General features: G+C 42.1%; 1 protein-coding gene across 2 annotated transcripts; it reads left to right on the forward strand.

Annotated features, from left to right (window-relative positions):
• Window positions 1–1,138: 1,138 nt before the first annotated feature.
• On the forward strand, window positions 1,139–15,191 carry lrrc4bb (leucine rich repeat containing 4Bb). 2 transcript variants are annotated; one of them, XM_029629493.2, is made up of 3 exons: window positions 1,139–1,506; window positions 9,104–9,706; window positions 9,837–15,191. In XM_029629493.2, the coding sequence occupies exons 2-3, from the start codon at window positions 9,464–9,466 to the stop codon at window positions 11,850–11,852; spliced, it is 2,259 nt and encodes a 752-aa protein (XP_029485353.2). In that variant the 5' UTR covers window positions 1,139–1,506; window positions 9,104–9,463; the 3' UTR covers window positions 11,853–15,191. The 2 variants fall into 2 exon arrangements, with proteins under 2 accessions (XP_029485353.2, XP_029485354.2); XM_029629494.2 differs by lacking the exon at window positions 1,139–1,506 and adding an exon at window positions 6,912–7,337.
• The last annotated feature ends 11,685 nt before the right edge of the window (window positions 15,192–26,876 follow it).

Genomic DNA, 26,876 nt, shown 5'->3' on the forward strand with positions numbered 1-26,876 from the left:
CCTGCCCCAATGCATAGTGACAACTGTAAAGTTTGATGGAGGAGGAATAATGGTCTAGGGCTGATTCTCATACTTCGGGATAGGCCCCTTAGGTCCAGTGTAGGGAAATCTTAACACTACAGCATACAATGACAATGTTCCAACATCTAGTGGAAAGCCTTCCCAGAAGAGTGGAGGGTGTTTAAGTAGCAAAGAGGGCACCAACTCCATATTAACGTCCATTATTTTGTAATCAGATGTTCGTTCGTCGAGCATGTGTCCACATACTTCTGGTCATGTAGTGTAGTTTAATTCAATTAAAACTTAGGTAGTGTTTTTCTGCTAATAAGCTGTATGCCATGACGCCACAACCTTAGATAAACTACAAAAATACAAAACCCTAATTGATAAGCCATTGCCTCAATGTTTATTTTTTTTCTTCTTCTAGGAAACCTTTATACTGTGTTAAACCAATGTCGATTGGTCAGGTCAGATCTGATATTTGTAGGCCATCATTGTCAATAAGAATGTGTTCTTAACTGACTTGCCTAGTCAAATAAAGGTTAAAAAAATACAAATTTAAATAAGGCAACATTTGTGCAACAATAGTACAACTGAAAATGCCCAGGGGTAGTGAAATAGCTACTTTGCCCAAAGGCCCAGTGGCAATATGCTCACTCACTCTGAGATGCAATTGGGAACCAGCAATATCTTGATCTCAAAGCCACTAAGCAGACTGCAGCGAAACCTCATGCAACTTTTCCTGAAATGTACCGAATCAATCAATTAATCGAGCAATAGAGTGCTGAGTCATATCAAACACTTAACACTCTGTGACCACTGTCCGTAGCCCACCATAGATCTATCTAGGTTCTCTCAAACCCACTGGACCTGATATCCCACTCACCCAACAAACATAGGTTATAGTAGGACCTGCACAACGACTGCAAAGACCATGAGGATAGTGTAGTGCATTAGCGCCATACGTCTTGGAATACATGGCGAGTTTCTTGATCATGGCTCTCCATCATAAATGGTTGGTCTTCTGTGGTCCATGTTGAGAGCTTACGCTGCCTTCGTGGCATTCAGCTGCAGACCTACGGAATGTGCGTATACTGCCGCTTATGCTGAAGCGCAAAAATACTCTGCCCAACGGGCGCCGTCGCGTTTGCTGCCTGCGCGCGTCTCCAAGGATAAGAAGACGCTTGGATGCATCCAATCCGGATTTCGTTGTTATTTGAACTAAATACCGCTTTATATATTGTAACGTGAACGTTTCTTCACCCTTTTTTATGGTGTGTGTGGATTCTGCTTATATTGAACGTGCTATCGGTGTATGAAGTCCCTGTTGCGTTGCTGCTGCGGAAGACAAGAACAAGAGCCGAACTCACAGCCGTGGAATCGAGCGAATCAATTTAGAGAAGAGAAAATGAGAAATAGATAGAGAGGTTGGGGGACTGGCGACAGGAGAGGGATCGAAAGGAGAAGAAAACGTCGACCTCACGCCGCAGCAATTGAAACAGAAAGGTATGAGTCTATTGCACATAGCCTAATACTGGTAGAAACGTCTGAAAAGACAGTCGTAGTCAACCTATTTCTTATTTTGGTTTGTTTCTGCGGATATCAGGTGGCGACATTACTGTTTTATTAGCTAAAATAGCTAAGTATAAATGGATACATGGCATAACTAGTAGGTTCCAATTAACGTTAGACATTTTGAAAATCAAAGCTGATGTATTGATATGATCTTGTGTTGAAATGTATTCTTAAGATCATTTCAACCCTAAAAGCTGTTGAAATCATATTGTCACCATATGTAAGCCTATTTTGTAGTAATATACCTTCATAACGTTAAATATCATTATTCTTGTTGCAATTGTGTAGTTGTCATTATTCCACATTCAAAGAGACAGACGATGCAAGCCATTTTGTAATGCAGCATGTGCCGAATTAGGCCCATTCTAAGAATTTCAATTGCGTTCCATAGAAGGTGCGCCGTAGCGCGAGGCCAGCTGCATTAATGAAATTATATGTTAATTTATATTCACTAGGGTTTATTGTGCTTTGACCATACATTGAGAATAGATTACACCTATTTGTCATATAAATTCATTGGAAATGATCTAATTCGACTTTTCATTCCAATGTTTAGACTCTCCATTTTATGCTGTAAAATGTCAGACCAATTAAGGAGAGAAAAAATCTCTCCTGCAATTGAAGTGTTTGAAGCACCATTTTGACCTACCTAATTTCCCCAATAGGCTAACACTCTGATTGCCACTATTTTGAATATAGACTCCTCCTAACAGGAAGCCCACGTCCAACAACTCCGAATCAATTTGGTGTTGTCATAGTTACAGTAGGCCTAGACGTTAGCGCTGTTGCAGCTTTGTGTTAGTCTCAGACCAGCGGTAAATATCAGGCCTAATTTAGCGTGGTATTGGGTACTAGGGGGTAACTTGCCCCCTAAAGAACAATGTCTAATTGCTGACACAAAAAAAGCAACGTTTGGGAAATAAATGGTATTTGGGTGAATGCCATGCTTAGGCGAATAAACTATAAAGGCTAATAAATGGCTACAGTTGATTTTTTTTTCATGAAATGTTGTTATTAGAAAACGGCCGTTTTTGTAAAGTACCGGTGGCCAGTTGCCCCGGTAGAAGATTATGGAATAGGGTTTGACAAAAGTGTGTTCAAATCCATTTAATCAGTTGTATTTAGAAATTCTTTAGTACGTAATACTTCAAAGCTACGTCTAGTTGTCTACATTTAATTATTTAAATCAAATATGGGGCGAATCTTTTCAATCTTTGTTTTTAATTCATAAAAATAAATATGAATTGGGATGGAATATAACTAATAACATTAAATAACATTGGAATATAACATTTAATAACAACAACAATAACTTACCTAATTAACTCAGTTTCACATTGATATGGCAACTCTCTTATGCTCTATTATTGCACGATTCTAATTTGTACAAAGGTCTCAAATAAAGATATCCCCAGTGAAATTGAAGCACAACTCATGAGCCCACCTCTTGCACTGCTCACACCTAATCCAGTCCCCACCTGTGACTGAAAGCAAGGGGTTGCTGTGCAAAATAGCTAAAAGGCTATAAAGTAACATTAACTGCAAAGCAATCAGTCACTAGTGGAAACATTTACAACTGCAATTAAGTTACGTTATCTTTTTATGTATTTTACCTTTGATGATTTGGTAGTAAGGTTGCTAGCTAGCACACCTAGCAGCTAATGCTAACTAGTTGGGGGGGGGGGGAGTTTCCCCAACACACTCATCCAACATATTACTACTTTACAAAAAAGGATCAACATGTTTCTCTCTAAACACGTGGATAATTCATCTTAAGGCTTTCCTCCTTGTATAATTAAAAAACAAATAGAAATCTAACTTCATTGGAATATATCTCAAAACTGTTCGCTGCTCTGGCCCCCCAATGGTGGAACAAACTCCCTCACGACGCCAGGACAGCGGAGTCAATCACCACCTTCCGGAGACACCTGAAACCCCACCTCTTTCAGGAATACCTAGGATAGGATAAAGTAATCCTTCTCACCCCCCCCCCCCTTGAAAGATTTAGATGCACTATTGTAAAGTGGCTGTTCCACTGGATGTCTTAAGGTGAACGCACCAATTTGTAAGTCGCTCTGGATAAGAGCGTCTGCTAAATGAAAATGTTAAATGTTAAATATCTACAACTCTTTCAAATTTTCAAAAAATTTCATACATTTATCCGAAAATTGTTTTGTTGAAATATCTCCAGAAGTTGTGATGACAGAGAGGATTTTTTTGTTGTTGTTGAGCAAGAGCAGTGGCAGCCAGGGAAAGAGTTGGGTACCCTACAGGATCTCTCTTTATGCTCAGGTAGTCTTTAGCCCGAGGATATTGAAAGCCACAACAAAGCCACAATTGGTAACACTTTACTTTGACTTTACTAGACTGCTGTGCTTTAGAACTTGTTATAAGCATATAAGCTATGCGCTTTTATAATGTCTTATAATAAGGCTTATAATAGACTTATGTTAGGCCTATGTCTCTATTATGTATCACCATTTCAACTTACTCAAAATGGCTGTTTTTTATTCAGGATCATTTTGACACTATTGTAATAGTCTACATTATACACTCGACAATGCATTATAACTGCATCATAATGGACATTATAGTTGCAGGCTATTGAAGTCAATTGAAACCGCTGGCTAGTTAAGTAAAGTGTTACCCCACTATTCACCTCAACAGATTCAAAGAATAAACCATTGGTGGACAGTGATTACACACTAATCATGTGTTGGTGTAACATTTGGCCAGCAGGTTGCAGATCATTTGTTTCTTCACGACTGAGCGCTTTCTTCTCCCAGAACTGATTGTGTATAGTCGATCAATATCTACATGGGTGCAACTGCAACCAGCTCTTGACATGAGACAAATTCATTGCATCGGTGTAAAGACTATAGTGTATTGGGGGGGAAAAGAGTAAGAAGAGCCTGTAGGAATAAAACCGGAGCCATGTTATATGAACATAATGTAATGTTCTGTATTTGCCGACAGGAAATAAAATAAAAAGGCTACAGACTACTCAACCTTGTCTTCCACTGGAGGTGGAATGTGTGGTATGGGGTAACTTAAGAGTTCGCAGTGTGTTTTTCCCCCAGTGCTTTTTAGTGTAGCCCAAGATAGGCAAAAGCCACCTCCCTAACAGAAGTTCACTGCAGTTGAAGGGAGTAAAGGGCAAGGGGGTTCAGTAAAATAAGTCAATCAAATAATGAGGCACACATTCGTGTACGTTCGCTGGTCTTATTGTGCTAGACACATTGAATTGAGAGAGAATGTTATGAGTTGACATGTCTAAGTAGACTATAGGTAGCCAACGTTCACCTACAATAAGATAATGTGCACTATAGAATTGCATTGTTGCAGATGCCTGCCTCCACAGTGCACAGCCTGTATGAGAGAGTCGCCTGAAAACAAGAGATACCGTACGTCCATGGACAACAATATGTGTTCTGTTTTGATGGCTTTGGAATGACTCTTAGTAAAGAGCAATCATTTCCCCATGCAGCCATGAGCTCATAAACTCGCTTTACAGTGGTGTGTCCCTCTGTTGTCTTGTAAGGGGCGGCAGGGTAGCCTAGTGGTTAGAGCATTGGACTAGTAACTGGAAGGTTGCGAGTTCAAACCCCCGAGCTGACAAGGTACAAATCTGTTGTTCTGCCCCTGAACAGGCAGTTAACCCACTGTTCCTAGGCCGTCATTGAAAATAAGAATTTGTTCTTAACTGACTTGCCTGGTTAAATAAAGGTAAAATAAAAAGACCCAACATACACTTCTTATGTAATAAAAAATGGACCTTTGCTGATCAAGATCGCCACAATAAAAGACAACATTTTCACAATGATGGACAAGTCCATCAACACTGGTTGATTCAACGTTGTTTCCACGTAATTTCAATGAAATGACTTGGAATAGACGTCGAACTGACTTCAGTGGGCATCATCTCAGAGATATCATCCTGGAGTGTAGGCCCCACATTTTTTTTTTCAGTTTAAATGTAACCTTTATTTAACTAGGCAAATCAGTTAAGAACAAATTCTTATTTACAATGACGGCCACATAGATCGTGAAGGGACACCCGGGGCACATATTGAATATATTCCCCTCCCCCAATGCGACTGTCCATTGCAAAGACCGGTAAACTATCTAATGCACAGTGACACAACAATCATTTGCCTCAATGCTGAAATTATAGTGGAGAATCATGGATTTGGTGTGTGGTGTGTGCAAGTGTTTGTGTGCGTGTTTGCGTGTGTGTGTGTGTGTGTGTGTGCACGTGTGAGGGCGGGTAAAGTACATTTCCACAGACCTATATTTAGGATATTCTCCATCATAAGCTTCTTAAAGGTCCAATGTAGCCATTTTTATTTCAATATTAAATCATTTCTGGGTAACAATTAAATACCTTTAAAAAAAAAGGTTCTTAGCAAAGAGACATTTCTCAAGCTAAAATGTTGCCAGGACTGTCTGGGGGTGGTTTGAGTGGGGTGGAGAAAAGTGAAACTTTCCTGTTATTTGCAGAGATGTTTGGCCCTGTCTTTCTTATCGGTCTATTAACTAATATACTGCATGGTGATGTCATCATGGAAGGCCAAAACTTTTCAAACAGCTCTTACACTCAACATGCATTATCACCATTTTCACAATTTTATAGTATTATTCCAACCTCATAGTGTGGAAATATATATAAAACATAGGAAATCAAGTTTTTGACTACACTGGGCTCTTTAATGGCTGCTTTTAGCAATATTTTAACACCCATTGATGTGGATCTATTCTGCAGCCTATGCGCACATTAGGATTCATGAAGAGTATGTTTCCCTATGCTGTGATCGTGAGAGGCAGGGGTTGGCTTTAGTGTGCACTGTTCAATGTGTGCAACGTCTACGTTTCAGGGATCATCTCTGGATCAGGTACTTTGACATTGTGGTATGGGAAGTTTGTGTATTTTTCCTTTATTTATGTTTAAGTTCGGTCTAAAGATATCATGGACTCACTTAGGCTACTCAATCATTTCTATAGGTAGGCCTAGTTCTACTACTATAGAGCTGTAAACCACAAGCCAGATATTTCAGATTATTTTAGAACATTTGTAAAGCATAACTTTTTAATGACCCCTTTGTCAGAGAAAGAAACATGCTATGTCTACTGAGCAAGTATGGGCAGTTGACATGCAGGCACCCGACAGTGTAACATAGCCTACAGAACCATAAAAAGCTTTTGACTTACACTCAGTGGCCAGTTTCTTAGGTACACAAATCTAGTACTGGGGCAGACCCCCCTTTGCCTCCAGTAAAGCCTGAATTCTTTGGGGCATGGAAACGTTGCTCAATTGGTATAAAGGGACCTACCGTGTGGCAGGAAAACATTCCCCACACCATTACAACACCGCCACCAGCCTGTACTCTGTACTTTATACTCTGCCATCAGCATAACTCACCAGAAACTGGATTTCGTTGGACCAGGTGATGTTTTTCAACTCCTCAATTGTCCAGGGTTGGTGATCGCGTGCCCACTGGAGTCGCTTCTTCTCGTTTTTAGCTGGTAGGAGTGGAACCCGGTGTGGCCGTCTGCTGAAAAAGCCCATCCGTGACAACGATCGACGAGTTGTGCATTCTGAGATGCTGTTCTGCACACCACTGTTGTGCCGCAATGTTATTTTCCTGTTTGTGGCCCGCCTGTTAGCTTGCACGATTCTTGCCATTCTCCTTCAACCTCCCCCACAGGACGAACGCTGACTGAATGTTTTGTGTTTGTCACATCATTCACCATTTACCAGAGAGGTATGATACAAATGGATATACAAGAGTTTGAGCACAGGTAGCTTTAGTTTGAACAACAGGGCCTTGAACCACATGTAGTATTGTATTGAGGTTCTGATAAGGGTCTCCATATTTGTCGGTCTTAAAGGGACAGTACAGGGTAGTTTGTGGGAGGGAGGAAGAATGGAAAGGTAAGAGAAAGGGGGATAGGTAGTCAGTTGTCCAACTGAATGTATTCAACTGAAATGTGTCTTCTGCATTTAACCCAACCCCTCTGAATCAGAGATGAGAGTGGGATCCCATGTTTGTATACATGCTAAGATAACTATGTTAGCTATTTTACTTCCCAATTTGTAGAAGCAGAAATTGGCAGAAACTACCATGTCAAAATGATATGGTAAACTGGTACCCAGCAATAACCTGTAAATGACTTGTTTGTTGTCTTCATAAGACAATTATTTTCAAATGTGGTATGTGTACATCATGAGTAGCCTGATGGTAATCACACTAGTAGAGGTGCAAAGGCTGAGCTGCTTAATGTAGAACACGTTCACTGTGAAATGGGTTACTGAAATGATACAGTCATAAAGGCTAGGGGGTACACGTTTAACCCGGGTTCTTTCACCCCAATCAAACCCCGAAGGGCTATTGGAGGATGCAGACCAGTCAGGGGGGATGCCGATAACTGAGTTACAGATGTAAGATCTTCATTGTTGTTGCTGAGAAATGCAAACATGGAATGTATTCAAGGTTTATAAAGGTTTATAAAGTATGTCATTTCAAACGTAAGAATTTCAGACGAGATTTGCTGATACCAAAAATGTATCAACCCCCTACAAAGAAAAAATCCATCAATTATAATCCACACAATAATTCAAATTTCCTGTTGCTGCAGGATTATTTTCCTGCAGTAGCAAACTGGCTCAAATTAAGATCCAGCATCTGTACACTTGGTTGTGGAAGTACCCCTCAACATCACAAAACATACCCTCCAGTTCCTTGTGATCAATAGAACTGATTGTGACTGGATTAATATCCGTCTTGCAGATCATTAGTGCTAGGTCACCATACATTTGATGTCGGGAAACCTTTTGCTGTTTCCCCCATGTAGTTGTGTAACAGTGATTCTAAAAACAAGTTATACCTCATTAAATAGAATAGCAAACTGACAGTTCAACACTTGCTTGTTATAGTCTTTTAGAGTGATGTTGGCATGTGTTCATGTTTTTTTTTAACACAAATACCTTTTCTCCAGTCCAAATACACCACAGTGTGTATGATTATGCTCATAAATAACAAAGGTGTTTATTTTTTCTCTCATCATCGAGTAATGAATCATACACTAAAGTTTATTTCATACTTTGCTCTAGGCCTGTGGTTTCTTTGAGTTGTGACACACCTGAGCTCTTGAGTTTTTTAAAATAACTTGACTTCCACTTGTGGGGGGTTAACTGCCTTGCTCAAGAGCAGAATGATAGATTTTCCCCCTTGCCGGAGCTGGGATCAAACTAGCAACCTATCGGTTACTGGCCCAACGCTCAAACATGTTATATATTAACCATCAATCTTGCAATTGCGTTAAAAGTCCAACATGATTCTATGTTTCAGTGCCCACAGATTTCACAATGCTTCTACAATTACAGAACTCATGCTTTGTGAGGTTGTCTGATCCCTTTCTCTCTCTCTCTCTCTCTCTCTCTCTCTCTCTCTCTCTCTCTCTCTCTCTTGCTCACTCTCTCTCTCGCTCTCTCTCTCTCTCTCTCTCTCTCTCTTCCTCCCCTATACAGTGAGGAGCATCTACCATCCACAGAGATACGCCAATCAAGAGCAGATTCACCAAACATCTACTTTGTTGTTCTAATAATTGTCATGGGATCTACAAATACATAATTCCCTAAAAAGCTGTGCTGAAAATTAGACTGCCTTTTATATTTACACTGACATTAACATAGTCAAGTGAGGAAATATAAATGATAAATCAAGAGAACATTTAACATCTAACAGTTCTTCGCAGTTATTGAAAAGACTTGAAAGAGAAGAATAGAATGGATTGGTAACATGAACAACAAGATAACTACTTAATTGTTTTGTATCAGAGGGGACTTATCAACATATTAGGACTAGGGGTGGGTCATGACCCATTTGCCATGCGTGTTGTCATGGTGACCAGCCCCTCCACCCCTTCCCCCCTCCTCTGGTTGGTCCAGATTTTACTGTGGCTCCACCACCATGGACCTCAGGTAACAGAGGCCGCTCCCCCATGTCCAAACCCCTGTAGCTGCTCCAATCAGGCAAGCCGAGTGATCTGTACAAGGAAGAGTTTGGTAGAAGTCCCGGACAGTATTTCTGTGAACACAAGATACCTTAACCTACAAGAGAACACGATTGAGGTAAATATGCCTTTCTCTCATTACGTTTACCTACAATCCATACATGTACGCATATGAAAAGAGTATGCTTTACGGCCGAGCGGTTTCATATAGCTACAATGTACCAACATGTATTTATCTCTCTTAACAGGTGATAAAGTCTGACACATTCAAGCACCTGCGGCATTTGGAAATCCTGCAGCTTTCCAAGAACCACATCAGACAAATCGAGGTGGGCGCGTTCAATGGCCTACCCAACCTCAACACCCTGGAGCTCTTCGACAACCGCCTTACGTTGGTACCGTCGCAGGCTTTTGAGTACCTCAGCAAGCTGCGGGAGCTCTGGCTACGGAACAACCCCATCGAGACACTGCCGGCGTACGCTTTCCACCGCGTTCCCTCCCTGCGCCGTCTCGACCTGGGCGAACTACGGAAGTTGGACTACATCTCTGAGGCTGCCTTCGAGGGCCTGTTCAACTTGCGTTTCCTGAACCTGGGCATGTGCAGTCTGAAGGAAATACCCAACCTCACACCCTTGGTCCGACTGGAGGAGCTAGAGCTGTCTGGCAACCAGCTGGGGAATGTCCGGCCCGGCTCGTTCCAAGGCCTGGTGTCGCTGCGCAAACTGTGGCTCATGCACTCCAAGGTGACGGTCATTGAGCGCAATGCCTTCGACGACCTGAAGAACCTGGAGGAACTCAACCTGTCCCACAACACCTTGCACTCGCTGCCCCACGATCTCTTCACCCCGCTGCACCAGTTGGAGCGGGTGCACCTCAACCACAACCCCTGGGTGTGCAACTGTGATGTCCTGTGGCTTAGCTGGTGGCTGAAGGAGACGGTGCCCAGTAACACCACATGCTGTGCCCGCTGCCACGCGCCCCCAGGCCTGAAGGGCCGGTACATTGGTGAGCTGGACCAGAGCCACTTCACATGCTACGCTCCTGTCATTGTAGAGCCACCCACTGACCTCAATGTCACAGAGGGCATGGCTGCCGAGCTGAAGTGTCGCACTGGCACCTCCATGACGTCTGTCAACTGGCTCACCCCAAATGGCACCCTCATGACGCATGGGTCGTACCGCGTCAGGATCTCAGTCCTTCACGATGGAACCCTGAATTTCACCAATGTGACTGTGCAGGACACGGGCCAATACACCTGCATGGTGACCAACTCCGCCGGCAACACTACGGCAACCGCAGTGCTCAACGTGTCTACCTCAGACTCCAGCAACCCTTTCAGCTACTTCACCACCGTCACTGTGGAAACCGTGGAAACTAACAATGGGGAGGATTCCGCTGCAAGGCAGTACATCAACGAAACCTACGTACCGCCAGATTACCTGGGTCCCACTGTTTCAGGAGGGGTACTGGGTAAAGGCAGGGCTGGATTCACCATATCTCCATCTCGCTCATCTCTCTCCTCTCTGTCCCCGCGAGCCACCAGAGCCACTGAAAAGGCAGTCACAGTGTCGATAATGGAGGTCACGAACATCCCTGGCCTGGACGACGTGATGAAGACCACCAAGATCATCATTGGCTGCTTCGTGGCCATCACCTTCATGGCGGCCGTGATGCTGGTGGTCTTCTACAAGCTGAGGAAGCAGCACCAGCTGCACAAGCACCATGGCCCCACCCGCGCCATCGAGATCATCAACGTGGAGGATGAGATGGGTGCCGGGGCCGGGAGCGGCATCTCAGGGGGATCGACCATGCAATCCGGGTGCGGAGGAGACGGAACCTTGAGAATGCATCACCCGGAAATAGTCAACCTTCCCAACATCGGGCGATCAGAGCATCTTAACCATTACTACAAGGCCAATCATTTCAACAACAACGTTATGGGTCTGAGCATTGGGACAGGGGCAGGCATCAGTACTCTAAGCAACAAGAACAACCCGTCCCCACTGAACCAGCAAGGCCAGGATATCCCCATCTCCTGTACACAGGTTCCAATCTCCTCAGCCACTTTTCAGACCATGTCCGGAAATGGCGCCAACACCAACCCTCTTTCCGTTTCCCCACCTCTGCCGATGTCCCTCCCCATGTCCCCCATGGGATTACACGGATCGATCAAGGGTTTCATGGGCCAGAACCAGAATCCACAAATGGAGCCTCTTTTGTTCAAGGGAAACTCAAAGGAAAACGTTCAAGAGACTCAAATCTGAAAAAAAAGAGTGAGGAGAGAGAGAGTGCAAGGGAAAGACAGAGAGGGGATTGATGGCCTCTTTACGTGCCGAACGATTAAACACTACAGTGCATTGACATTACACCAGGAGAGGGGATAGACTGACACTGCAATACACAAACACATAGACTGGTCAGCGACAGTGTACTGAGCCAAGGATTACCACAATGGGATACTTGTGTTTGTAGTAACGATCACGGCAATGGAGTTCAAAAACGAACATCGCTACAATGTAAATCTGTGCCAAAGCAAATGTTTCTTGCCGTTTCTACAAGTTGTATTCACATAGAAGACAACGCCTTTCCAAGTACTGTAGCTCAATCCCCCACGTTGTGGTTGGCTAGTAAGTCGAGACTTATGTCACGCACAGCACTTGACCACATTGACGTTTGGAGACATCGCAGGAAAAAAAAATGCTCGAGACATTGCTCTTTCACAGAAAATACTTGTGCAAGATACTCTCTCCTCTCTCGCATGAACTCAATAGTCTCCCCTTGAGGCTGTAGGTAGGCAGAAATGGATGGACAAAAGGTACATACAGTACAGCACAGTACAAACTACTGTGAAAGTCACACAGATACATAAATATATTTTCATTTGAATATGTTACATTGCAGACTCTAACGCAGAGATATTTTGGAGGATGTACGAGCTGTAGTCGTTTGTTTTGTGAGTGATCCGGGGCGGTGATTGTGAAGGTTGAATATAACGATACATATGTTTTGAGTTTGGCTACTCCTCGAATACATAAGGGCTCAATTGCAACACTCATTGTGAATCTATGAATTTGGCTGCCATGAGTACTGAAGAATGGCTGGAGAGTTCCCCCAGTTTTCTGTTTGGCGAGGTTTTTTTTCTCTCCCTGTGTTTCACTCGCTCAACCGTGACGATAACTGGACACTTCTGTTCTTGTTTGTTTTTGAGAATATATTCCATATGTTCCAGCAGGCTACTTGATTATTCAAATGAGAGCTCCAGATGCCAGCATATACGTGTACCATCAGCAAATTTAGGTGAAATAACAAAACACATCAACAGTGAGCTAATACCTTGCAAAGACTTGTATGGAAAATGTTGACAAAGTGTAACTCGATCAGTAGCAAGAGATGTGCTATAAGTGGTGAATTTGATATGAACTCCTTTCTCATGGTGACCATTTTGATGCCACATAACGCTGTCATAAGGGTGATTAAATGCCTGTCTTTGCGATGGCATTCAGTGGGTGGATTCGACCACATTCTTTGGTTTAGTGGAACAGAAATGTACGATAATAGTATTTGGTCGTATGACAATTGTACGAACCAACTTTTTACGGTGTACCTTTCATGTGTTCATACCATTTTAAAGCTTTGCGCATTTGAACTATGTCTTCAATGATTTTTGTTTAGTTTGATATAATGTGTACAGTTGTCTAGCCATGTATCATTCACATGAAATAAATAAATCATATATCGAGGTCTGGGCGGTCAATGGAAACCAACTAAAAACATGCAGTAGTTCTAAAAAGTGATTAGTAGGCTATATATTTCAATCTAGGTTGAACCTATATGGTATACGATACACCCATTAGTCATCTTGGTAATCGTATTATGATGTCTGTTCTTTTAATATCTCAAGACCGGCTTTTAGTCATTCTTATGAGGGAGTTACATTGGCATTAAAAGGCTGCTTTAAAATGACACAGGATCCAGTTTGTCTCCTTAACCCCAAGAAAGTGATGTGAGTCAACACGGGAAACAGATATAAAAATGGTTGTTGCAAACTGAACACGCCGACTCCATTCACGTGAAAGACGACTTGAGATTTGACGTGTGGTGGTAACGCTACCTGCATAAGTCTTTGTGTAATATGGAGGTGATCTTGCACCAACATGCTGCTCTGTGTAATTTGCAAACCACTCAACAATCGCTATTGCTGCACCCCTCTCTCCTCGCGGTGCTGCATACATTTTCAGTGCTTGAGTGGGTGGGGAAGGCTGGTTCTTCTGATCTCGTTGTTATGCTCCCGTAAGGAGTGCATTGTTTTTTTTTCTCTCTCCAGGAAATAATGATTCTGATAATGATCAAAAACAACCACGATAATAGTAACATTAATAATAATATGATCAATTCTGAATTTGTGATGATATCTCTCGTACATTTACACCTGGATTTAAGTTAGTTTGATCAGCATTAAGATATGAAAGGAACATGCCGAACATACCAATAACGGGGCAGAATGACTTGTCGGTGCAATTTTGTCAGCTCTCAATGACGCTCAGTTTATGTGCTGCCTGTAGTCTTTCTGAGATGAGACAGGCAAAACGACCGACCAACCAAGGAACTATTAGGGAGTTGTAAAAGCAAGGTTTTCCCTGATGTTTTACACACATTTTCAGTAATTATGGCACTCCTCCTCAAAAGGAGTGAAGTAGGATGCTGATATAGTATTTTAGTCATGTGGCCCGGCAGAGAGTTCAACCGTTTCCCCATTGAGACGTTACTAGAATATAAATGAAGACTAAAAACTCCAGCATATGGCTGCACTGTTGATGACAGTTGATGTGCTACATTTTGGTAACTGTGCTGTCAGATTTCAAAGAGCATATTAAGTACCTCCTGAATATGCTAGTAGAACAAGAAAGTCCTTTCTTGGAATTATAATATTTGGCCATGTTTGATGATCAATATCAATATTGTAGCATCACTGTTGTTACAATTTTACCATTGGAGAAACAAATCTATTATTTAAGCCATATTACTATTAACGTTATTATGTTATTATTATTAGAATTATCATAATTATCTGCCACCCTGTTATACCCTGAAGATAGTGGTGTAGTGTTTTTGATGGCGGAATTACACAACAGGAAGTATTATACAGTTACTACTAAGTCATGCCCCGGGTAACAACATCAGAAGAGAACACCTGAACTTTGACAACTATGTCTTCTTCACTCTACTTCACAGAAGAAGAAGATGATGGCCTCTTGCAACAGATGGAATACTGAGTGTGTCGTTTGTCCCACCTCTTGTTACAGCTGGATGCTATACAGCCCAGATGCCATTTCATTTGGTGTTTGGAGCAAAAATTGGATAACTGACACAGAATGTGGATTACTATTACTTCAGCCACAAAATTGTGAGAAAATAATGGAATACTGTATTCTAAACCACAAACTGACCTTTTGGTACAAGATTCCATTTGATAAACAGAACGAGAAACTGAACTAGGTTGTTGTTTGGAAAGCTTTTTAATAATGTGAAATACATGAAGTGAAGCTATAGAAAACATAGATTTCCTTAAATGCAAAATAATAAAAGTGTCATTTTTGTGTTCAGTTGTTGACATTTTATTCCACGTGTTGGTTGTATCTAAAGTGTAATATTATAAATATGGTCATTATCAATGTACTGCCATCTGTAAAAATCATAAACCCAGGGATACAAAATGGTGGAGTAGAAGGTTTGAAACACTGTACTATTTTTCTATAACTTTGGCCAAATCAACACATATGGTACTTACACTTCTATGATTGTCATACAATGACTGAGAGGTATTGTACGTTGCTGTCAGTTTGGCTTAACTTTCTGCTAGCTGTAAATCATATTTCACATACAGAACTATTCAACACACATAGTTCCAATTCAGTTGTTGTTGTTGTTGTTTTCCCATCTTGAGCACCGTGTACTACAGAAGTTTTAACATTTAAGCCGGGGTTACATGATGACACATTAAGTTATGGCGTGGGATTTGATCAAACAAAAATGAAATGAATTCTGAAAAATATTAATTATTTTGTGTGTTTTGTCATTTTTCATTTTTGAGAAGAAAAGGGAGTTAGCATTTCATTGACCACTAGCACGGTGCCCATATTAGGTCAGAGACACATCCATGGAAGTTGTGTCAGAGTTAGCAGGGGTTTATATCAGAGTCACTTGGAGTTGATATCATTGTCGCTTGGAGTAAGTGTCCTAATATGGACACCGTAGACTGGTGTGAGTCACTGCTGTGGACTTGTCTGAATCTTACACTGCAGTACGGCTTAATGACATTGGGCTATGAAAGTACACTCTTAATCAATGCACGAGTGGAAGTCATTGCAAGTTTGTTTAACCACACATGAGTAGGTGCTCTTTGTTGTTGTGATGTTGCTAGTTTGCTAGCATGTTGAGGTGTACAGCAAGTACCAAGGTAATAATACTTGAGGTGACCTGACATACTGTCTTCATAATATTTACATAGGAGTGACAAAAAGGCTTACCATCTGTCAGGGTGCACAATACACAGTAAAGATATTTATCTTTAAAGTATTTGACAAAAAATGATGTTAGATGGATTTTACCCTTGGTTCATCTAGATCAGGTATTTCCAAACTGGGTTGCCAGGGATACACGCAATGCCGACGGGGGTATGCCAAATAAAAATGTTATTCACATTTTTTTTAAAAATTATAATCATTTCTTCACATTTTCAAACAGTACATTTATATTTTCCAACGGGGCTATACATTTGGGTGAGGCTTTGTTTATCGCCTGAGTATCCTCGTTTCACTAGCAAAAATAAAATTAAACCATCTAGTGTTCAGCGAAATAACAACACAATGTCAAACACAAGTAGCCTAGTCAAATAATGAACATCCAATCACATTAACCATTACTCTCTTGCAGGAAACCTTGTGCAGACATTTAGAAACAAAACATGACAATTTGAAAAATAATCCACATGGTGAGCCACCGAGTGTCTAGGACAGGCAAGCCCCATACTATTGTGGAGGACTTAATTTATCCTGCTGCCGCGGATATGGCTGGGACAATGCTGGGGGAAAAGGCCCGAAAAAACTATACAGACAATGCCTTCATCAAACAACACTGTTTCACGACGCATCTGTGACATGGTAGGAGATGTTTTGAAACAATTACTGCTTCGCATACAAGCCAGTGAATTATATGCGTTACAGCTGAATGAGTCAACAGCCGTGGCGGGCCTGGCACAGCTCCTGGTATATGTCTGTTACGTTTATGGGAGTGTCAATTAAGGAAGAGATCCTCTTCTGCAAACCACTGGAAACCAGGACAACATGAGAGGATATTTATAAAGTACTGGACAGCTTTGTGACATCAAATGGACTTTGGTGGTCAAGATGTATTGGTATCTGTACTGATGGGGCAAAGCCACGACAGGGAGACATAGAGGAGTGGTAACGCGCGTGCAAGCAGTTGCTCCCGACGCCACTTGGGTACACTACAGCATCCACCGAGAGGCTCTTGCTGCCATGGGAATGCCTGACAGCTTGAAAGATGTTTTCGACGCTACAGTGAACATGGTTAACTTTGTTAAAGCAAGACCCCTGAACTCTCGTGTATTTTCTGCATTATGCAATGATATGGGTAGAGACCATGTAACGCTTTTACAACATACAGAAGCGTGCTGGTTATCAAGAGGCAAAGTATTGACACGTTTTTTTGAATTGAGAGACGAGCTTAAAGTTTTCTTTACTAACCATAATTTTCACTTGTCGGACCGCTTGCATGATGACGAGTTTCTCACATGACTGGCCTATATGGGTTACGTTTTTCACCTGAATGATTTGAATCTAGGATTACAGGGACTCTCCGCAACTATATTCAATGTGCGGGACAAAATTGAGGCTATGATTAAGAAGTTGGAGCTCTTCTCTGTCTGCATTAACAAGGACAACACGCAGGTATTTCCATCATTGTATGATTTTTTTGTGTGCAAATGAACTCAAGCTTACGGACAATGTCAAATGTGATATAGCAAAGCACCTGAGTGAGTTGGGTGCGCAATTATGCTGGTACTTTCCCGAAACGGACAACACAAACACCTGGATTCATTATCCCTTTCATGCCCCACCTCCAGTCCACTTACTGATATCTGAACAAGAGAGCCTCATCGAAGTTGCAACAAGCAGTTCTGTGAAAATGTAATTTAATCAGAAGCCACTGCCAGATTTTTGGATTGGGCTGCGTTCAGAGTTTCTTGCCTCGTGCTGTTAAGACACTGATGCCCTTTGCAACCACGTACCTATGTGAGAGTGGATTCTCGGCCCTCACTACCATGAAAACGAAATACAGGCACAGACTGTGTGTGGAAAAGGATTTAAGACTGAGACTCTCTCTAATACAACCCAACATTGCAGAGTTATGTCCATCCTTTCTAACACACCCTTCTCATTAACCTGTGGTGAGTTATTCACCATGTTTGATGAACAAACAAGGTGTTATTTGTAAGATGCCTAAATAAAGAGCAAAATGATTGATTTTTATTATTATATTATTTGTGCCCTGGTCCTATAAGAGCTCTTTTATCACTTCCCATGAGCCTGGTTGTAACAAAAACTCACACTCATTCTTATGTTTAATAAATGTATTGTATAGTGTGTGTGTGTGGCAGGCTTGCAATGATGGAAAAAAAACAACAATTGAGTGTGTGTTGACCCTGGTGCTAGAGGGTACGCCGCCGGAGGTTGAATGTTTGAAGGGGTACGGGACAAAAAAAAAGTTTGGGAACCACTGATAGATTAACTTCTTGATTTGACACACTGTTAGAACACAGGGCATGTTTTATTTTGTGGTCAGGATAGAGTAACTGTCTGTTACTCCCAATTGGTTACAGAGTAATGGTTGAGAACAGTTACCTAGATCTGGTTCGTCATACAAAGGTAAACGTAACTTCCCATAACCGTGCGAACTGGAATCATAGTGTGTTCCACTTATTTGTCCCGGTTTCATACGGTTTATGGCATATTGATTACAACCAATATAAAGAAATGTGGATTGACAAATACGAAACTGATGATCCATTTTGCGTTTCGAATTTGCAACATTTGTCTGATTTGTGACGCTTATGTGACATGTTTAACGAAGACTACTGTACATTTATGGGACACTATTCAATTCTCTGGGGCATGTTCTTTGGGGCATGTTTACATGTGGTTGTCCTCCTGCAGCCCCTGGAGATCCCCCCCATTGGTCCCTGGAGACTGTCTGTACATCTGTTTATAAAAACCTCCTGCTGGAACAAGCATCACACTGCAGTACAGACATTGATTGGACAATAAAGAGATGGGTTGTTAGCAATTGGTGAATTGTAACAGAAAAACGGAGTTACATTTGTAGCTGCCAGTAAGGATGGTGTTTATTAATACGTTGAAGGAGATAACCTCGAGCTGTGATGAGGCTTGAAAGCAGTTGCACTCAAAACACCTTGAGGTGAAATTTCGAGTAGGTAAATCGTAACCTGTGTTGCCAAACACACAGAATGAGCTGAAAGGAAATAAATGTGGGTTAACGAAAGAAGAAGAAAAAAAACATCTACATAACATCTATCACTCGCGCCTTAAGTAGGCTTTTACGTCGACAGAACAGGCAGAGTTAGGTAACGCATCAGTCGTAAATATTCTTAAGAGGCCTGGAAGAGGGAAGCGGAATGCATCGTACGCTGCGGCGGGAAACAAATTGAACACGCATCCACACTAAAAGACGGAAGATGTAATGCTGGGAATGCAAATGTGATTAGAGGAGCGTGTGATCTTAACGCGGACGTATGTGGCAGTGCAAGGTGATCTTGTGAAAATACCCTTCTCATCGCTCACAGCAAGGCACAACCATTTGTACTGGGGGATCTTTTTGTTTTTTATTTTTTACATTACGTTTTTGCCTCTTCTAATTGTGACCTGACTAATTGAAATGAAAGGGGGACAAATTGTTTTTGTTGATGGATGCGACTTTCCTCCCCATCGATGTCCCCTTTATCTGTACCCCCCCTAGAATATCTATCCTCTCCCTGAGCCTGCCCTCTTGTCCTGTTGTTCTCTCTCCGTGCTATCGTTCCCTTCAAATTCAATAGCCTCCCAGCAGTGATTCTCAAGGGGATTCCCTTTTCACTCCCCTGGCCAACAAACAGACTGCACATATACTACAGTGTCGGTCGGGAGACTGACACTACATGAACTCCACTATGGAGCTATGGAGCAGAGGTGTCACAGTGCGTAGGCAGCGACAGTAGCGCCTTTGCTCTAGAACCATGGACATTTCTTCTTATTTTTTTTTTGCTGTAGGGAGGTAGCGTACTTCTGAGCATGCCTACAGTACATGCATACAAGAGCAGTTTAGGGTCGCCATATTCAAGTGTGGATGTAGCACCAATGGCTAGATACTGGCTGTGGATTATGTGATCTGTTAGGGAATTGAGTGGATATGCTCTGCCTTTCAATGCCACTCAAAGCCTGGGACTCGGCAACATTTCCCAGCTACATCAACATGTGAGAGAAAGCCTAAGGAACAGAATGCATTCAACTGAATAGGAGTTAGTGTGTGTATTAGGGTTATATTGTACTAAATGCAATTTTTTTTTGAGATAGTGATCTTTATATGTAAATAGAGACAAATTGCTACTTCAGCATACTATTATTTTGTATTTGCATTTTATTCCGGATCCCCATTAGATGAGAACCGAATGCTCTCGAATGTCTAAGTGCCTAACACAATGTATGGTATGTGGAAATGTACAGACGTAAATAATATATTTTTCAGGAAAATGTGTTTTTTTTTTATCTCGATTAATATTCTGGACAGTGTGTGTATACCAGCTCAAAGAGCTATGGAAGATGCTATCCGCGTTCTATTTTAGTCATTCTCTTAACCCATATCTCCACTTTCACTTTCCTAACACACTCTTCCCCCAGGGCAGTTTCATTACCTCATTTGATGCCTCTCCGGGGGAGAGAGTGCTCAACCCAGCAAGCTATGTCACCTGAAATAACTGCATATTTGTAATTCTACTCTGGAAAAAACACACAAGTTTTTTTTACCTATTGGTTTCATTTTGATCATTTCTTTCCCCTATCGTTTAATGCAAAAAGGTGGAAGTGGGTGGGAGATGGGGGAGTAGGTTGATAGAGTTTATCTGGAGCCTGTGCCAACTTTTTTTTATGATGATCCAATTGGTTCATGTGCCCACCTGAAACAACATTTTGTGGAATAGAATATGGACATGGTTGTTGTTAAGAAATGCATGTGTTTGATTCCAAGTGAGAACCTTTGCCCGTATTGTTACTGGGAGGAATTGTGTGCATTTTCCCATGACACTGAGACTGAAGAGGAGATGCAGTATTTATACCATGCGTACATGATTGAAAAAGTGTATCTTATTTCCTTTGCAAGCTTCCTGAACAGCTTGTCCATATCTTTGAGGACGTACACAAGGCTATCACAGTGATATTCTAAAGCTGTAAAAACAGTGCTTGACTTGGGCCGCAGCTCACCGGAACTGAGTACCGGCACCTATTTCAATCCCAGTCAAGCATTGCGAGAAAAAAAAACTTAAATGCTTATGACTCCAGTCTCCACTTAGAATGTTCTTTTACTCTCAGCGAAAACATGTTACCTTAACAGAAAATGTCATTTTTTGGGTTGATGATTGCCTTGTGTTCCATTTCCAGCAATGCGGCAATGGGTCAATTACCAAAAATATATTTTCCTTGTGGTGCATCGTGAACACACTCTGAAATAGCTCACACGTTCAGAATGCATCGGTGCCTTAGAATCTCATTCATAATGCATTCTAACCGTGTTAGATGTTACCAATACAGAACCTCTAACAAGCACAGGACTTCCAGAAATATCTCACCAGCCACTGTAAAAAGAGTTTTGAGGTTAGAAAGGGATTCCTTGCTTTTTAGCTATTTCTCTATCGTCTCCGATATCCCAGTCTTGCAGATGAACAGGGGGGGAGTAGTAGGTCATGTATGTTGCTGAGGTACGTTTATGCGCTATGTTGACGTGTGTGGATACATCTTGGAATAGACTACAGTATGCATCACTACTCCGTATGGTACATTACAGTAGGCCCCTGGTTGCCGGATGATACAGTGAAGCTACTTTGCTTCTTAGGGACACCGTAGGATGACGGCAAGGAAGTGGATGAGGATTAAGGGGAAATGATAAAGGATTGTGAAATGTAAAGAGAGAAATAATGAAAAACATGAGAAGAGGGTGAAAGGTCCATGTTTGGAACATGTCACTACTCATTGAGTGGAGTGTTCAGTTTCAAGCCTGGTAACATGAGCTATATATATTTCATTGGAATGCGCTTGCAAGTAACTGTCAGTTTCACAACTATCTCGGAACTGTAGAAGTGACAAATCTGTGTCTGCGAACTCAACACTTGAGAATATGGGGCAGTGGTCATTTCTGTGTCTGCTGCCTCTCTGTTGTGTCTAGATTCATATATTGATTCCATTTTTATTACTGTTCCAATATGTATTCTTATTTTTGGGGGGCAGGTCCTCGTTCTCTCTGAAAAGTCATTTTTGACAACACAAAGAAGGAGAAGATTGTTTTAAGAAGCAAAGGACTGAAGAAGAACAAATTAAGAAAGAAAGATCAAAGGAAAAGCAAAGAAAGACGTAACAATTCTTGCTGTCGGATATATTATTTATAACATGATGAGATAGGAAGGCAGAACAAGTTTCTCTTCCTCTCCACCCCTCTCTCTCTCTCTCCCTTTCTCTCTCTCTCTCTCTCTCTCTCTCTCTCTCTCTCTCTCTCCACCTCTCTGCCTCTCTCTCCCTTTCTCTCTCTCTCTCTCTCTCTCTCTCTCTCTCTCTCTCTCTCTCTCCTCTCTCTCTCTCTCTCTCTCTCTCTCTCTCTCTCACTCTCTCTCTCATACTCCATTTGTCCTAAGGAAATACATTTCTGTCCCATGGGGTATAACAGTATTGATGTCAAGAGATGAGCTATTGATTGACAAGAGAGGACAGAGAGACAGTTGACATGCAGAAGGTATACGAGACGCCAACAACAACAGTCCCCCTAGTAGGCCTATGCGGTATGCATGGGACACACATTGATGGCCATAGTGATACATAGCCTTCATGTATCTACTGGACTTGTGCATGTACTGTATGTGTCTACCAGATGTACACTGAGTGTACAAAACATTAGGAACCCCTTCCTAATATTGAGTTCCACCCTTTATTGCCCTCAGAACAGCCTCAACTTGTCAGGGCATGGACTCAAGGTGTCAAAAGTGTTCCACAGGGATGCTTGCCCATGTTGACTTCCCACAGTTGTGTCAAGTTGGCTGGATATCCTTTGGGTGCTGGGCCATTCTTGATATACTTGGGAAACTGTTGAGCATTCAAAAAAAACTAGCAGCATTGCAGTTCTTGATACACTCAAACCGGTGCGCTTGGCACCTACTACCATACCCCTGTTCAAAGGCACTTAAATCTTTTGTCTTGCCCATTCAACCTCTGAATGGCGCGCATACACAATACGTCTCAATCGTCTCAAGGCTTAAAAATCATTCCTTTAACCTGTCTCCTCCACTTCATCTACACTGATTGAAGTGAATTTAACAAAGTACATCAATAAGGGGTGATAGCTTTCACCTGGTCAGTTTATGTCATGGAAAGAGCAGGTGTTTTGTACACCCAGTGTACATTGGCACCACGGACACCCAGATTATTTCCCCTTTATATTCCTCATGGCCTTCAGTGGCACATACTGTATGTCTTCGGTTGTGTTGACGTGACAAAATATTTTTGATATTACATATAGCCTACCAACATGTACATACACTGTACGTGTACATATTAGAGATTGCGTGTCATCGATATTACCCAGTTAGCACCAGGATGAGGGAAGGCATGCGTCGGGTGTCGTCCACTGGACCAACAGCATGCCGACGTTGTATACATTCACAGAAGGGTGTTATTATCAGTATGTGTATAACAGTACGTATGTAACTTCATACCATATTTATCTGTTTATTTATCATGTTTTAAAAAAATCCACCTTGTCAGATGGGCCCTTTGGTTTGCATTGTTTAAGTCCTCACGCAATAACCACACACTGCATTATCCCCCTGTCATTCTCAGTCTCCCTGGGTAAAGTAATGATGTGTGGGATCTTATCACTGTACTTCCTGTCATTCTGAACGACACTCACGAGGTAAATAAATTCAACACAATTATGACAATCGAGCCGCTCAATGTCAAATGAATGAGCAGATGGCTATAGGCCTCCACTGTGTTCTGTAGAGAGTGAGAGAGAGATATCGACTCGAAGCAAGATAAGATATCCGGCGAGAATTATGTTAATGACAGTGACAGTCTGGGCTCTCGGCGGCTCTACAAACGGAGAGTCGCCATCGCCCCGGTTCGGGTGCGGCTATCATTAGCATTAGCATTGTTCACACATCCCCTCATCTTAGGCCCCGCTTCTCTCTACCCCTCCCCCCTACTCCTCCCCCTCCCTCTCTCCTCCTCCTCCTGCCTGTGTCCTCTCTTTTTTTTTCTCCTCCTCTCGCCGCAGTGTTGCTATAGCAACCAGAGAACTGTGGGAATACCTCTGTCCTTCAGAGAGAAGGAGAGAGAAAGGGAGAGAGAAAGGGAGAAAGATAGAGAGGGAAAGAGAGAAGAAGAGGGGGAAGGAAGCGGCCAAAGGGACTGGTTAATTAAAAGACAGACTGAGTGGCTGGCTCACTATTGACTGAATGGACATTACTTAGCCCCTGACTCCCAGCGTTTGTCCCCTCTCACTAAAGCACCCCATTCATATTCACTCTGGCTGAAAGAGACTGTGTTTTCATGAGGATTAACCCGACCAAGATGGAGAGTAGTCACACATGCCGTGGCATTTGCATGCTCTTGTACGCACGCCATTTGTTTGTCGATCCATGTGTTCTAGTTGTCTCCATTTGTAGTAGCGAGGCTGCTGTTTCCATGACAACCCGCAGCCTAAAATAGCTCGCTCTTTCCCTCTCCGTCCTTTTTGCTCTCGCTCTTTCGCTCTTTCTCTTGTGCTCTTTCTCACAACCGTTCATTCCCATTGGAGCCTTATTGTGTTGAAATGCCCTGCACTGTTTAGTAACGTTCACTCGTTTGATGGATTTGTGTATCCCTCCACCTCTCATCTCCCATTTTCAATGTCTCAGTCTCCCTGAACAGATTCGGTCAAAATGCATCAACTGCTGGGTTTCCATGACAACCATTGTGAAATTGTGATTCGGAAAGTATTCAGACCCCTTCCATTTTTCCAGATTTTGTTAGGTTACAGCTTTATTCAAAAATAAATACAATTATTTTTTCCCTCATCAATCTACACACATGCCCCATAAGACTAAGCAAAAACAGGTTTTTATACATTTTTTCAAATGTATTACAAATACAAAACAGAAATACCTTATTTACATAAGTATTCAGACCCTTTGCTGTGAGACTCGACATTGAGCTCAGGTGCATCCTGTTTCCATTGGTCATCCTTGAGATGTTTCAACAACTTGATTGGAGTCCACCTGTTGTAAATTCAATTGATTGGACATCATTTGGAAAGGCACACACCTGTCTATATTATGTCCCACAGTTGACAGTGCATTTCAGAGCAAATATCAAGCAATGAGTTCAAAGAAATTGCTCATAGAGCTACGAGACAGGATTGTGTCGAGGCACAGATCTGGGGAATGGTACCAAACAATGTCTGCAGCATTGAAGGTCCCCAAGAACACAGTGGCCTCCATTCTTCTTGAATGGAAGAAGTTTGGATCCACCAAGACTCTTCCTAGACCTGGCAAGAATCCGATGGTCACTCTGACATAGTTCCAGATTTCCTCTGTGGAGATGGGAGAACCTTCCAGAAAGACAACCATCTCTGCAACACTCCACCAATCAGGTCTTTATTGTAGAGTGGCCAGACGGAAGCCACTCCTCAGTAAAAGGCACATGACAGCCCGCTTGGAGTTTGCCAAAAGGCACCTAAGGACTCAGAGACCATGAGAAACCAGATGGACCATGAGAACCAAGATCTCTGGTCTGATGAAACCAAGATTGAAATCTTTGTCCTGAATGCCAAGCGTCACATCTGGAGGAAACCTGGCATCATCCCTACGGAAAAGCATGGTGATGGCAGCATCATACTGTGGGGATGTTTTTTCAGAGGCAGGGACTGGGAGACAAGGGAAAGATGAATGGAGCAAAGTACAGCTAGATCCTTGACGAAAACCTTCCTCGGGGAGCGCAGGTCCTCAGACTGGGGCGAAGGTTCACCTTTCAACAGGACAACGACCCCAAGCACACAGCCAAGAAAAGCAGGAGTGGCTTTGGGACAAATATTTTAATGTCCTTGAGTGGCCCAGCCAGAGCCCGGACTTGAACCAGATCGAACATCGCTGGAGAGACCTGAAAATAGCTGTGCAGCGATGCTCCTTATCCAACCTGACAGAGCTTGAGAGGATCTGCAGAGAAGAATGGGAGAAAATCCACAAATACAGGTGTGCCAAGCTTGTAGTGTCATACCCAAGAAGACTCAAGGCTGTAATCGCTGCCAAAGGTGCTTCAACAAACTACTGAGTAAAGGTTCTGAATACTTATGTAAATGTGATAGGTACATTTTTAAAAATCTAATAACCTGTTTTTGCTTTGTCATTATGGGGTATTGTGTGTAGATTGATGAGGGGGAAAAAACAATTTGATCAATTTTAGAATAAGGCTGTAACGTAATTTTGGGGGGAAAAAGTTAACGGGTCTGAATACGTTCCGAATGCACCGTATTTCAACAGAGATAGAAACAGTATTGCTGCAGTAAAATATATATATCTTACCATCCCTTTAATGCAGTTCAGATGTCGCAGTCAGTGTATTGCAGTGTCAACAGTATATACTGTATGTGTGGTGTGCGTGGGTGCTTGCAGGGGTCATGTTTAACTATACTTGTGGGGAATAGAAGAATAGCAAACAAAAACAGTTGATCAACTGGGGACATTTTTTTTATTCCCCACAAGGTCAAATGCTATTTCTAGGGGGTTTAGAGTTAAGGTTAGAATTAATGTCAGGTTTAGAATTAGTTTTAGGGTTAGGAGCAAGGGTTCATTTTAGGGTTAGGAGCTAGGGTTAGGTTTTGGGGTTAAGGTTAGGATTTTGAATGGGACTGAATTGTGTGTCCCCACAAGGTTAGTTATACAAGACTGTGTGTGTGTGTGTGTGTGTGTGTGTGTGTGT

This window comes from Oncorhynchus nerka, linkage group LG23 (assembly GCF_034236695.1).
Source record: "Oncorhynchus nerka isolate Pitt River linkage group LG23, Oner_Uvic_2.0, whole genome shotgun sequence".
NCBI classification, from domain to species: Eukaryota; Metazoa; Chordata; class Actinopteri; order Salmoniformes; family Salmonidae; genus Oncorhynchus; species Oncorhynchus nerka.

Excerpts from the sequence above, each read along its gene's own strand:
- lrrc4bb (XM_029629493.2), top strand. The coding sequence starts at position 9,464 with ATGCGTGTTGTCATGGTGACCAGCCCCTCCACCCCTTCCCCCCTCCTC. Across the intron at positions 9,707-9,836 it reads TACAAGAGAACACGATTGAG|GTGATAAAGTCTGACACATT; the intron begins GTAAATATGCCT and ends CTCTCTTAACAG.